At 46.1% G+C, this 13,824-nt stretch overlaps 2 protein-coding genes and 1 pseudogene across 3 annotated transcripts; 1 reads left to right on the top strand and 2 right to left on the bottom strand.

Annotated features, from left to right (window-relative positions):
* Positions 1-29: 29 nt before the first annotated feature.
* LOC311370831 (trafficking protein particle complex subunit 14-like) lies at positions 30-8,214 on the bottom strand (the record flags this gene model as incomplete). Its single annotated transcript, XM_084489131.1, has 10 exons — positions 7,610-8,214; positions 6,625-6,720; positions 6,240-6,369; positions 5,958-6,044; positions 3,520-3,640; positions 2,738-2,885; positions 1,782-1,843; positions 1,341-1,513; positions 842-993; positions 30-256 (listed from the first exon to the last, which is right to left on the bottom strand). Coding segments are annotated over exons 1-10 (1,646 nt in total), but the record flags the coding sequence as incomplete, so codon positions are not given.
* A 245-nt stretch (positions 8,215-8,459) lies between these two features.
* On the bottom strand, positions 8,460-10,525 carry LOC311370829 (annotated as a pseudogene). Its single transcript has 7 exons — positions 10,462-10,525; positions 10,278-10,367; positions 10,001-10,129; positions 9,745-9,888; positions 9,408-9,455; positions 8,978-9,169; positions 8,460-8,483 (listed from the first exon to the last, which is right to left on the bottom strand). The product of its transcript is annotated as an uncharacterized misc_RNA (transcript).
* Positions 10,526-12,808: 2,283 nt separating this feature from the next.
* Positions 12,809-13,519, top strand: LOC311370828 (somatostatin-1-like; the record flags this gene model as incomplete). The annotated part of the gene is made up of 2 exons (XM_084489130.1): positions 12,809-12,928; positions 13,331-13,519. The coding sequence occupies 2 exons, from the start codon at positions 12,809-12,811 to the stop codon at positions 13,517-13,519; spliced, it is 309 nt and encodes a 102-aa protein (XP_084345256.1).
* Positions 13,520-13,824: the final 305 nt, after the last annotated feature.

Here is a 13,824-nt window from a genome sequence, read left to right as displayed (position 1 = left end):
TGTGTGCGTGTGCGCATGTGTGTGTGTACCTGGTGAACGGGGACCTGGAGGGCTGCTCGTGGGAGAAGCTCTGGGACCGGCCCAGGCTGGTGCGCTCCAGCAGCTCTCGCACGTGCCGGGGGCTGGAGGGCGAGCCGCACCGGGACCCCGGGGCCCCCAGTGCCACCGGGCCCCCCGGCCCACGGCCCTCCTTGCTGGGGCTGCACACGCCGTCCACCGCAGAGAACTGGAGCTTCAGCTTCATGTTCTGGCTCAGCTGGTCGGACAGAGAGAGGGAAAATGGGATCCATTTTAAGGGAGTGTTGGACATCACAGTTACAGACTCAAAAGGGCTTCACAGACCCACACTTTAGGACCCCTCGGGTCTGAGCCTGACCCCGGAAGAACAAGGAAAGATAGCCTTTAGTATCAAGGAAGAACCCTGGAGAAGGAGTGCAGAATGAGGGAGCCCTCCTTCCTTGTTTTAGGGCATTTAGCAGACGCTTTTATCCAAAGCCGGCTCAGACACACATTCACAGCTTGGATTCGGGTTAGGGTTCTTGCTCAGGGTCACCTCGAGCCGGGGATCGAACTAGCAACCTTCCAGTTACAAGTCAACCCGCTCTACCTCCTGAGCTAAGCCAACCTTACAACAACAATTACAAGTACATTTTGGGACGCATTTGTTTCCTGCATCCCGCTGCTACGTGGATGGCATTGTGGTCCTCTCCCCCCAACCCTGGACTTTGGGTCACCCTTACACGAATGCTCCCATGAAAGAGTAACCATGGCTACGACCTGAGAGAGAAGTGTGAGAGAGGAACCACGTTTTCCCCTCTGAACCAGGTGAAAACGGCAGTACCTCAAACAGGCCCGCCTGGAGTATCTGGAAGCCCACGCTGAAGGACACGGTGCTGCCCTTGCGGCAGGGGCCCAGGTCGGTGTGGGGGGTTTGGCACACCACCGCACCCAGCCCACCTGGGACGACCCCCGTACGGCCTCCCCGACTGCTGCCTGGACCGGGGGGGGGGAAAGAGAGGGGGAGGGACCGGAGATGGATTACATGTGTGAAGATGATATGACTAAAGTGTGTGTGCGCAGGCAGGCATCTCCATAATCATTCATGAGCAAGCTAAAACTGTGAGCAAATTTCAAAATCGATTCATACGTTTAAGAAACCTAATCTTTTTTTTTTACACAAAGACATTCCCAAGAGAGTTCCCGCCGGGAGAGGCCCTTGGAAACAGGAACTGTCCCCGGAAAAAAACATGGACTGGTCTGGTCACAATAATAGCCCACAGAGCCCAATAAAGTCAATTAAAATTTTTTAAAAAGGAGGAAAACCTCTTCCTGACAGTTACCTGGCGGCGTCCACACCAGACGTATGGACAGGAAGTCCCTGAGGTGGTTCAGCAGCGTGTACTTGACCTGGAAGCACTCGCGGGGCCGCACGCCGCCGGGGCAGGAAGCGGTCATCACCAGCTGCGGGCGGTTCAGGCGGACGCTGGGCAGGGTGTAGTGGGTGCTGATGTATCTGGGTAGTGGGGGGGGGGGGGGGGGGGGGGACAGGGTGCTGGGTGGGTTTTTCTGTTTTTTCACCAGGATGGACTAACATGCAAAAGCCATAGATAACACTCAACATGGTATGATGATGACACGAAAATATGAATGTAATGATTAAATTAAACAAAGAAACCAGGTTGTAAAAGGCATGACGGATTGCAGATTACCAAAGTGAGGCCAGGGTTGAAATGAAAGCCTTTAGAGCGTAATGGCAGAGAAGGCCTTCCTATGTGTGTTACCTGCTGAAGGGCAGCCTGGATACGGACCACTGAACCACAGCGATGAGTGGCAGCTCCAGACCCTGGGGCAGAACACACACCATCCAGTGACGCGGAAATCGTTAGGCCAAGAAGTGATGAGCTTTAGCTTTATTTTTTTAAGGTACCTATTTTACTCTCTATTGATATCACACTTGGTGGGAATATAGGGGGCCTTTGAAGTGATGGATGAAATAAATCCATCATTGACTTCGAATGATGTTATTATGTTTTATCAAGGTATTCATTAAGCATCACAAAATGGTGTTCCTAGAATCCAGTTGTCCATCATTTTATCTTTCGATCAAGTACAAGGCTGGCATTAACCTGCTTTCGTTCTAAGCAGATTGTAGATTATGCTTTTGTTTTTTCTTTCATTCAGATTGTTAATTATGTTTGATCCGCTGCCAAATGACCCACAGCAACAAGCATTTATCTCTCTGTTGACTGTTGACTTCCTCGCCGGCCGCAGATCTTATTTATCCACACTTCCATCCTTAGGCAAAAAACTGTTTAAGTCAAAGTCAAAGTCTTGATGCTTTGGTACACATATCCCATGTTAACTTCCTCACAGCATCTCTGTTCAAAGGGACCACGATGTGCAGGGAAGGAGCTTTGCATATTTGTTTGTTTTGGTATTCAAAGGGGCCGGTTGTGTTGAATGCGTCTCCAGACGACGACAGAGCACAAGGCGGTGACAGACAATAGGACCGGAGGACTCGATTTTGGCTTTTCTTCTTGTCATTTCTATGGGGATGTCGGGAAGGAGAGGTTCTAAATATTCTGCTCCTTGGATGATGAGTGTTGTCATGTGTCACAAGATTGCTTCAACTTGAACAAACAAGTTTTCATAAAAAACAAAAAGAGTAAATATGCTTTTCTTTCATAAGACCTCCCTCTCTCCCTCCCTCTCCCTCCCCCCCCCCCCCCCCCCTCACCTCGTCCGAGTCTTCCTCAGGCCAATCTCGCAGTTGCAACTGGAACAGGAAGTTCTGCTCCTCCAAGGCAGAGAGCATGCTGGGTAGGCGTGACGACTCGCTGGCCACCCGTCTGAAGGAGGCGGTGGTGACCTCGGCTGAGCGGTGGCTGCGCGTCGGAGGGGGAGACACCGCGGGAGTCTGTTAGTAGTGGGGCGGCATTAGCTCAGGAGGTACAGTGGGTTGGCTGGTAACCACAAGGTTGCTGGTTCGATTCCCGGCACCTCCTAGCTGAGTGTCGAGGTGTCCCTGAGCAAGGCACCTCACCCTGACTGCTCCTGCCCGCACTGTCGCCCTGTGTGGTTGACTCCGCCGTCGGTGTGTGAATGTGTGTATGAATGGGTGAATGTCAGTCAACACTGTAAAGTGCTTTGGATATAAGCGCTATATAAATGAGGACCATTTAGTAGTAATACTCGACGTATTATGATGTCAAGTACAATCTAGTATGTTTTTAATCTCATTCAGTCAGGGAAAGACGGAAGGAGATTAGAAATGACTTCCGAAGATTAATCACAGGGGAAACAGTTGAATTCAATTTCCTCCCTCGACTCGTGAAATTACATCTGAAGCAGCTTGAAGGATGGGGCCATCTGATTTGAGGTAACATGGATTCATCCTTGCTTACCCAACACGCAGACAACTAAATAAGTCAGATTTGCAGGCTAAAAAAAAGGGCCAAACTAATTGCTGGAGCAACACACAATAACAATGTCTAAACGTCAATCATAAACAAGACTAACCAGACGTTATCCATGACCAGGACCGAGCCGTCTGGCATCATGGGCAGGTAGGAGGAGTTGTAGTTGGGGAGGATCTTCATGTCCCGAATGCACAGATCCTCCAGGGAGCTGCTGTTCAACACTGAAGGGGGGGACAGCGGAGGGGCGGGGGAGAGAGGGTGGGATGGAAAGTATGAGTGAGTGAGTGAATAATAAAAAACAAAAGGCATGGTTGGAGACAAAGGGAGGAAACTATGGGACGGCAGAATGCGACAGGCGCCCATTGTTGGCATTTATATGGATATATATTTATATGTTTGGCGCTATTGTCTGTGCGCATGATTGCTGTGGTTTCCTAGGGGACAAAGATTTCAGACGAGGCTGTAGTACATGAATGCCAAATAACAAACAAATTTACATATCATATTTACATATCAAATAAAACGATAAAGCAACAGCGCATTGGATGTGTACTCTGCATGTTGTTCATCAGTAGAAATAACCAACCAAAGGATTCACATCACAGACCACCACTGAGACACTGGATGGAACGTGTTAGGTGAAGGAAGTGAAGTGAACGCAAAAGTTTAACACCATATCCCACGTCCCCTGAGGGGCGGTGCGCTCCCCTTCTCCCCATCAACCCGCTGGTTTGCTCAACACCTAGGGCAGCACGTCTTGTAGCAACCCAGGTTCGATTCCACCATGTGTTCCCATGCCAACGTGTCATTTCCTCTCTGTTTCAACACCACTTCTCTGTAGGTCTTTGACTGTCCTGTTCCCTAAAGAACAAATCCCCAAAAATAGATGATAAAAAAAAAATGATATAATGCATTTGGTAAAGGATAATGTTAATGTGTGAGTCCTTCGTTAACCTGTATGGGTTTATTTCACAATATCGGCTCGCTGTGCATTATCCCACCTATAACACGGCTACTAACTGAAGAATTCTATCATTTGACACAAACAAATTAAAATATATAAATAAATAAATAAATAATTGTATTCCTTCCACTTGCTTCCACTTTCAAATTGTCTGTACGATTCTACGGTTGGGGAACCGTGTCCACATCAACAGTCTGTTATAACAGACCATTACAATTTTGTAATGGACCAATGGGAATCGCGGATTCAGCAAAGCCGTGTAACAACACGTCCTGAAGCAGCCCTTTTGGGGGCCGGCCGTTTGGTGATGAGCAGGTTCAGAGCAGACCGACGATTATGGGACGTTATCTGTGCCCAGCAGCAGACACTCACCCACTCTGCCCAGCCGACACATCAAGGGGGAGGGAGGGGTGAAACATGCACCACGAAACACTGTGTGCAGGGAGCTCAGCCTCACACAAACGACATATAACAAATAAAGCACTTAAAGCACTTAATTAAGTGCATAAGTATGCATACAGTCAGTTGAAAATATGAGGATAAGCTATTTCGGTACCGAAATATCTACTTTTTCCAGACATAATGTTTGCCACTGGGCCTGGGTCACATTGACCCATGTCGAGAACTGAAACTTCCACTATGTTCCTGTCCTGCACCACATGGGGAAGCACCATTGAAACCAGAGCCGTGAGGACAATGATGACCAGCAGAATACACAGCAGCAGCCATACCTCTCCATGCCAAGCAACACGGGGCTGTGGTACAACCCATGCTCTGTCCTCTGCGGAGGGGACTGGACTTGAAAAAGGTTGTGTGGATACGATCACAGAATCCCAAAGAGACACAGTCAAACAAGGTTGTTGGACGCATGGGACAACAGAGTGCTGTTGTGTCCCTGCTTTTGATCACATTCCATCACATGATTGTGCGCGGTTGTTGTAATGGAGACCAAAAGCTGCTAAATTTATTTAACAACCGATGAAGTGTGCGTGTGCGTGAAGATAGACGTTTTTCACTTGACAAATGTATCAAATGCCGTCCGCATGACTGCAATTAAATCAAACTTTCAACAATTAAATTACCGCCCCACTAGAACTGTTTGTGTGTGTGTGGGGGGGGGGGGTAGCCAGCGCTTGCACTTTGCTTAATTAAATAAGACGTGAATGAAACTAGCTAAACAATTCCATCTGAACTATTCTAACAACCAAACCAAGCAGTTCTGTCCAGCATGGTTAGGAATGTATTTATGTTTAGAGCATTGATTGATGGTTTTTAAATGGATATAGAGACAGAGTGACAAGATACCGTCCCATGATGGTGATGGATGACACACACTCGTTGTGGCTGCCAAAAAATGTGCCAAGAAAACACAGTAACTGTATTTATGTTAATGTGATTCTTCGTTGTTTTTTTATTCATTCGTAATGAATTGGAAAAGGTTTAGACAAAAACGTGGTTTTGCTTGGTCATTATGGGATGCTTTGTGTACTTTCAGTGAACACACCGTCGACTGAACTTCCTGCAGGGGGAGGGGCTTGTGTGTGTTTGTTGTGGTAAACTGGTCTTCCTCTTACCTTTGAGCACGGTCAGGTGTTTACCCGACACCGTCATCTGCTGGCACTGGACCGAGGGCGGAGGGAGAACGCTCAGGGTGGTGCTGACTGCGCACACACACACAAATTCATCAAAGTCTTAATCATGTCGCAAATTAGCCACAGAGATATGGAACTGGAGATTAAAGGGGCCAATTCCCTTCAGACATTATCAACAGAGACAGAGATAAATAGTACACCACCTACGTGGCTGTAATAATAATGAGTGTGTGTATGTGTGTGTGTGTGTGTGTGAGACCCCACCCTGGGCCTTGAAGGAGCCAAGGTCCTGTCCGAAGGTCTGCAGGGGGCTCCTGAGCTGCAGCACCCTCAGGTACCCATGCTCCTTGACCTCCACCTTCTCCTGCTCCTCCTTCCACACCGTCACCACGATCTGGACCGCACACACACACACACCAATAACACCCCCATAAGGTATAAAGAACCTTTAAGTGCCTGTATCGAGTGTGTGTTTGTACATAGCACTAATGCTATGTTCTTTTATATGCACAAGGTTGGTACTAAACACACACACACACACACACACACACACACACACACACACACACACACACACACACACACACACACACACACACACACACACACACACACACACACACACACACACACACACACACACACACACCTTGGCTTTCAGTGTATTGACTGGCAGCTTATCTAGGGACACTGTCAGCGGGAACACAACCTCATCGTCCACCACCACTGGTAACTCTAGTGGCGACTAGGATGAAGAGAAGAGAGAAGGAGACATTAAACACAGTGCAAACATGTTCGCCCTGTTGGCCAGTGTGTTACAGCAGGGAAGACTTGTGGCAGTCTGAGCAAACAGATCTCCGCCTGGATACAGGAACTGGCCTGACCTCCCATTGGTCGATTTATGAAGAAGCAAGTTATTTTGCACGGATGTGAGAATTAGTTTTACCCCCCCCCCCCAGCCACCCCTGATTTCCCACAGGAAACTTATGTGACCTCCAGATTCAGATACAGATACAGAAGTTGGACGGATCGTCAGTTGGCTGTGTCTTCCGACCCCACACACGCAAACCAACAGCCACAGGCGCCGCCGGCAGACATCTGGCAGGTGCAAGCACGTCTCTGCTTTCCTATTACAATCTCTCAGGTGCAATAACTTGTTGTGTAACAAAGAACACAGTATCACGCTTGATAGCAGCAACCAACAAACAAGCAGCACTTGGACAAAGCCACGCAAATGCAATGTTAAGACTCATGAGGTCACACAAAACACACCACCAATGTGATTAGTCTATTGCAGAAACATTTCAATTTTGAATGTTGTAATTTTTAATCTCATGCAGGAAGGAAGTGAGTATGGTTTCTCTCTCTGTGTGTGTGTGTGTGTGTGTGTGTGTGTGTGTGTGTGTGTGTGTGGACTGTAACCTTTCAGATGAAGTGTATCCATATAGTATGCGTGCTACTTCCTGTTACACGTGTGACTGCCCTTTGTGGCTGTGATCTCAATAGCACACATGAACAAAACCTTTTTCATAATAGTACATTCTGAAGTTACGTCAAACGCTGTGTACTAATTAAGTTATAAAATCGGATCTATAAAATAATAACAATAACGACACCAATGTGGACAACAATACCAGAAACTCTTCTGTCCGGTTGTGCCGTCCGACGTTGTGAGTGAGAAGAGGCTTGCAGTGTCGAAAGACTTTGGTCCTCTCTTCAACCCGACACGGGGGGGTCGCCTCTTCCATCTCGCACTCTTCATCTTCTCCATCCTCGCTACAACTACTCTGAAAGTCTTGCTGGAACTGACTTGACTCGTGTCTAGGTTGCTGCGCCTCGCCAAGTGACACACTTGCCACCGCCGAGAGAGACCGCACCAGTTCTCTCCAACCACCAGCCTTGGTGGATGTCGCTGATCCTCCATCCCTGAACCGCAGCACCAGCAGGAACTGCACCGTCTCGCCGAGATAGAGGTGCCTCCGCTGGGGGACGCTCCTGAATTTGGCCGCGTCGGATAGGTCCGAGATCGGCACGGCTGGGAAATACATGAAGTACTCGCATTGTGATTCTATCATCGCGACCATAGCGCAGGTGGCTGGGGGTAGCTTTCCTGCCTAGCCGCCTTTGATGCGACGACAACTAACTTCAAAAGTAAAAACATGCACGCCGGTCGCTTTTCGCTCTGGGAGCCATGCGTCAAAAATAACATTAAAACATCTTAAACTACAGCCATCGCCGATTATAAATATGTTGAATGAATGGACAAAACCTCCATTATGTGGTCGAGTCCCGACTGTTCGCTGCTTCTCTTTGACAAGAGCGCAGTCGTCAGTATGGCTAATCGAGCACAGCGCAGCAGAGCGGCAATTTAAAATAGGCAGAACTTCTAAACAAAGTTCGATGTTCACTTTGATGCTGATGCTGATGAATAGGGACCGTGGTGAAGTTAGTTTGTTGGATATTCGCATATTCATTTCGGGTTCATCAGTTCCTGACGTGCTTTCTTGTCTTGGAGGACAACCACGGGACAACCACTTGAGTCCTGACTGCTTGCTTTTCATATAGGGACGTCAATAAAATACAAAATTCATTTCCTATGGAAATGGCTTTTTGCTTAATAGCTTCCTTCCATGGTATGGGACCCAAACACCTCAAACCAATGCAGAACTAAGTGGTAGACCAACACATTACACACCCAAGGATAATATAATTTGTTGCACCTACAATTTTATTACACTTTTTAAAGAATCCTATTGATTTCCTATGGAAAATAGCTTTTTGTTCAATTGAAAAATAGCGCTGTTGTGCCCATGGCTGGGGTATAATTTAGGATATTTCATTACCTGAAATAAGATCCTAGAAAAATAATAATTTTTCTAGGATCACTGAAAAAATATGTATATTATCCAAATCAATCAAACCATTTAGCGTTGAAATACTACCTGACAACAGCGCCCTCTGCTGGTGACACCGTTTGACACTGGTGACACCGTGCATTGCACCTGGACGGTGTACGACAGAGGAGAGGAGTACGCCGCCCGGAGGAGCAGCCGGGGCCCGGCGTGGGAGACGAGGTAGCCCAGGTCGAAGGCCTCCCTCCATGACATGACGGGCTCTAGGCTGGCCTCCCCCTCGTCCTCCCCCGGTTTCGACTGCCGGTGTATCCGGACCCCCAGCTCCAACACGTTAGTGTCCTGGTCAGAAGATTCCGATGGACGGTTGTGTCAAAGGAAATCCTATTTCACATATTTGTAAGGTTTTTTTTACGGGGGAAAAAGCAAAGTCGAGGGTGTGGCTCTTCTGTTGCAATCTCAACTCAATACATTTGCATATATATTGGGTTTGTTTGCACAGCATGAAATGTGCATCCGTTTGTTTTGTGCTTTGTAAATAAATAAATATTTGCATGGGTTTGATTGGCCAGTAACTCACTGGCTGGGCTTTGAAGGAAGCGTGAAGCACAGGGAGCTGGACAGACACCTGACAAAGACAGACAGACTAGACAGACAGAAAGACAGAGAGAGAGAGATTTAAAATAGCTGCCAAGGTCAATTGAAATTGGCACTTCTCCTCTCCAATCTATACTTTCATTTCAATAATTATAGACAATGGTTCCCTTATTAACATTCCATTAACAATAGTGTTTTGTAGTGTGGTGCCTTGCTCAAGGGGAAGGCCTACATTGGAAATACGTTTTTGTTTTTAAACTGGCAAAGTGTCTCTTCAAAACCTGTTCTACAGTTGGCATGTATCCCATAATAATAGATGACTCGAGGCTGTGCTCCTCACACACTATCTCCCTGGCGCCCCACGGCCACTGGAGGGCGCAGTAGAGGCGGAGTGGAAAAGCTGTGGCAGTCCCGTTGGCCCAGCGGTTCCAAAACTACATATGCAAACTGTACTCTGTGTCATTCTGCAACACCTAGAGAAAACCTATCATTAATATTAAGTTGGGGGCGGAATATACGTATATGAAAGGGCTGATGCCAAAATTGCATAAAGTTGATAAAATGTGAACGGTCAACCTGACTTAGGACGTGGCAGGCCAGAAAGGATGCCCGGCCGGAACACCAGGGCGCCCCGGTGGTTCAGGAAGGCCGTGTAGCCGCATTTGGCCGCCTCTCGGTCGGATGGGATGTGGACTACATTCCGGGCTGGTTCATGTAATGCAGGTTACAGGAAAGGTAATGCACCGTTTAATAACCAATCAAACCAATCACACACCATCACAACAACAAGGGATATATACACCATCCATCATTCGTTTTACAAATGTAATGATTTGTTAAATATCAATGTTACCTGCGAAATTGAAACTGAACTTTTCAGCGAGGAAGGTTGACTTTATTGTAACCCAGAAGTGACAATCGTGGCGATGCGTCCAAAAGTCCCCTAATCATTCCAGAAACAATTTGAGAACAATGTGCCCTTCACAGTATAGTCTAATCTAAATGAAGGGAGAGTGGAGAATGGTAGGCTATGTTACCTGCCTGGACCGATGTCTCCACGCACACAGCGAAGAGGAGCATGGGTAAACATTTCCAAGTCATCCTAGATTAAAGAAGCGGAGCAATCATGAGTAGGCCTACCTAGGAATACTTATGTTTATTTTATAAAAACAGTAACAAATAAAATGCATATTTAATCGACAGCTATGCTTTTGCGATGTTGCCTGTATGATTTGTTTACATAAATATCGTGTTATTTACTCGCCAGCTGCATTTATGACTTGAACACCGCACCTGATTGGAGTGATTTATAGCGAGCCATGCACGCAGTAGACCAATGAGAGCACGATACGCTTTGGATCGTAATTAAAGTAACAATTTAAATGTAGGCTACGTCCTAGACATTGATGTAACTATTCAATGCGTTTAAATAAGTATTTTTAAAGCTGGATCTGAATCTGGAAATATAAACACCTTTGAATTCATAACCTTAAAATATTGCACTTTGAAGAAAAGGACAGCCAAATTGAATCGTTTTGAATTCACCTGTTGAAATTCTTATATGGCTTTTCAAATTGTACCATTTGAAGATCCAACTTGAATTCAGGTATCTGAATTTGAGAATATTTGAAATCATGTTTGATCAATGATACAACTTGAAATTAGAAATTTCAAGTTTCTATAGTATAAGATGTCAATGTTATGAACTCAAAGGTGTTTACATATCCGTACACAAATCGCAATGGGTTTAAAAAATTCACAACATAATGGCAGTGATTTGCGGCCCCACCCCCTCCTCCCTGTCCTGTGGGGGGTCGGGCCCCAGTGGGGGCCCGCGGGGGGGCCCTCACAGTGACATCTTTACGGGGTAAATGTTACCAAGTCAGTAGAGGTTCATCCACATTCAGATGAGTAGTAGAGCTTCATCCGGATGGAAGAAAACCATTCTGCCAAACATGAAAATGGCACCGATAATAATGTATTATAATCATAAATAATGGTACGCCTATAGGAGAAGGCTAGTATATGGTATGGTAAGGTCTTTTAAAAGTTATGATTAACCTATAACAATATGTGTGGTTTTAGGTTGTATAACACACACACACACACACACACACACACACACACATAATGACGTTTGTAATATTTCTATCTACCTCAGGGTTTGCCTTTTTTTATTACCTTTACCGCTTTCATTGTCTTTATTTATTTTCAGATGTGTGAGTCATTCATTCAACTGACCTTTTTGAGCCGATCGCTGACACTCCCCCACTGTTGGAATGGAGCCCTGGGTCCGGGTGTCTGGGGGCCAACTGTTTGGCGGGGGTCCTACACACACAAGTATGCATACGCACATGCACACTCAAATACACACACGAACACACAAGCGTACGCACACGCACACTCAAACACACACACAATCACACATACACACACACACGCACACACACACACACACACACACACACACACACACACACACACACACACACACACACACACACACACACACACACACACACACACACACACACACACACACGCACGCACACACGCACATACCCACACACACACATATATATACACACACACACACACACACACACACACACACACACACACACACACACACACACACACACACCGCTTCATTAACATTTGAGTCACTTTGTGTCATTAGCAACGGCGCACAGCATGTGAACATCACACTGTTTCCCGGACACGTATACTGCTAAAGATCGCTAATCACGACTGACACACCGAAAGGGTATGTTATTAGAATCACATGTGTCATCTCATGAAACAACATAACTAAAGAAAACTAAAACGTAACAAATGAATCAACCCAGTATGCATCAGACACAATCACCATTCAAATGTATTGTACGTTCACTGATGTTAGAATGGTTATTATATTTGGGGCGCATGCTGGTTAATTGTAAGACAGCAGGGGATCGGGGAGGTTGGGTTGGGCCCCACGCAAGACGGAGGACAAGGTGCTGTCTTCATAGCTTTCAATGGTGACCTTCTCCCCCCCCCCCCCCCCCCCCCAAATATCACACACACACACACACACACACACACACACATCAACATCTTTTCCCCTTCTCCGAGTCATTCTTCTCTCCACCAATCACGTCGTCCACTGGGCCGGGGTATGACGGGGGACAGGGGTGGGGGCGGGGGGAGGCCTTGAAGTATAGGGTCGCCACTTAATCCATCGTTGTGTCGTCAAATCTCTCATTGGTGATCGAGTCGGGGTCGACGGAGAAATCTTGTTTGACGCAAAGAGTTGGAGGGAAACCTATAACACGACATATTCTCCCCTTTCTTCCGTTTGACCTCACAGCAATTTCGATTTGAACCAGGAGTTAAAAAATTAAAATGACTTTGACCCAACTGTGCTACGTGTGCCTCGCGGTGCTGCTGGGGTCTCTCGCGCTGGCCCGAGTGGACGGCGCTCCCCAGACAGAGCGACTCGGAGCATATCTGGAGACGGAGGAGGTGAGTTCGGAAGTGCTCGTTAATTGAAATGTTTTAGTTTTTTTCAATAATTAACAGTGTAGGCCTACGTTTATTTTTATATAATTTAATGGTATTTGTATTTACTATAAGATTTGAGTTTATTTTTATTAGGAGCATACAAGTGTTTTTGCTTTTTAATGGCTGTGGGTCAGGATAAGAATGGATTCTCTTAATTCTCCTGAAGTCTGTTGAATTTTATTTAATTTTAACCCAGCTTTACATTTAACGATGTATGTGTTTATGTTTGTGTGGGGTTCAATTGTTTTGTAATGTAATATTTGTATACATTCTATACCAGAATGTATTGGATGCCTACTCGCTCCATCTCAACCATATTTACAAGCCGTTTAGTTTTAACATTGTTTTTTCTTCTTTAAAAAGGACCTTGCTCGAATGATCTTACTGGACTATCTGGCTGAAATGGCCCCTGCCCGCACCAACGAGGTACTACCTGAGGAGGAGGAGGTGTCGGGGATCAGGGCAGTGATGCGGCGCCACCTGTCCCTTTCCCAAAGAGAGCGCAAGGCAGGCTGCCGGAACTTCTTTTGGAAGACGTTTACATCTTGTTAGTGCTTTATAGATATATTATACATTATACAGAATTTATTCTTGTGGCGTCTTTTTAATACATTCAGTTTTTTGGTTGAATGTAATTATATTCACGAAAGTCTGTTATTCCTAGTTTTTCAAGAAATGTTACTGTTTAGTTTGAGATGGAAATGACACTTAATTTATTATTTTTAATTGATTAGAACCGTTTCACATACTAAGTGTATATGTAACACAGGGATCCTGAGCCAGACCTCATCACCAGTGAATTGGGTGGAGCAAAAAGATGCACCGTGTAAAAAATTATTAAAACTGAACATAAAACA

Source organism: Micromesistius poutassou, assembly GCF_964030765.1.
Source record: "Micromesistius poutassou genome assembly, contig: SCAFFOLD_5301, whole genome shotgun sequence".
NCBI classification, from domain to species: domain Eukaryota; kingdom Metazoa; phylum Chordata; class Actinopteri; order Gadiformes; family Gadidae; genus Micromesistius; species Micromesistius poutassou.
This window is presented reverse-complemented; position numbering and strand designations above follow the sequence as displayed.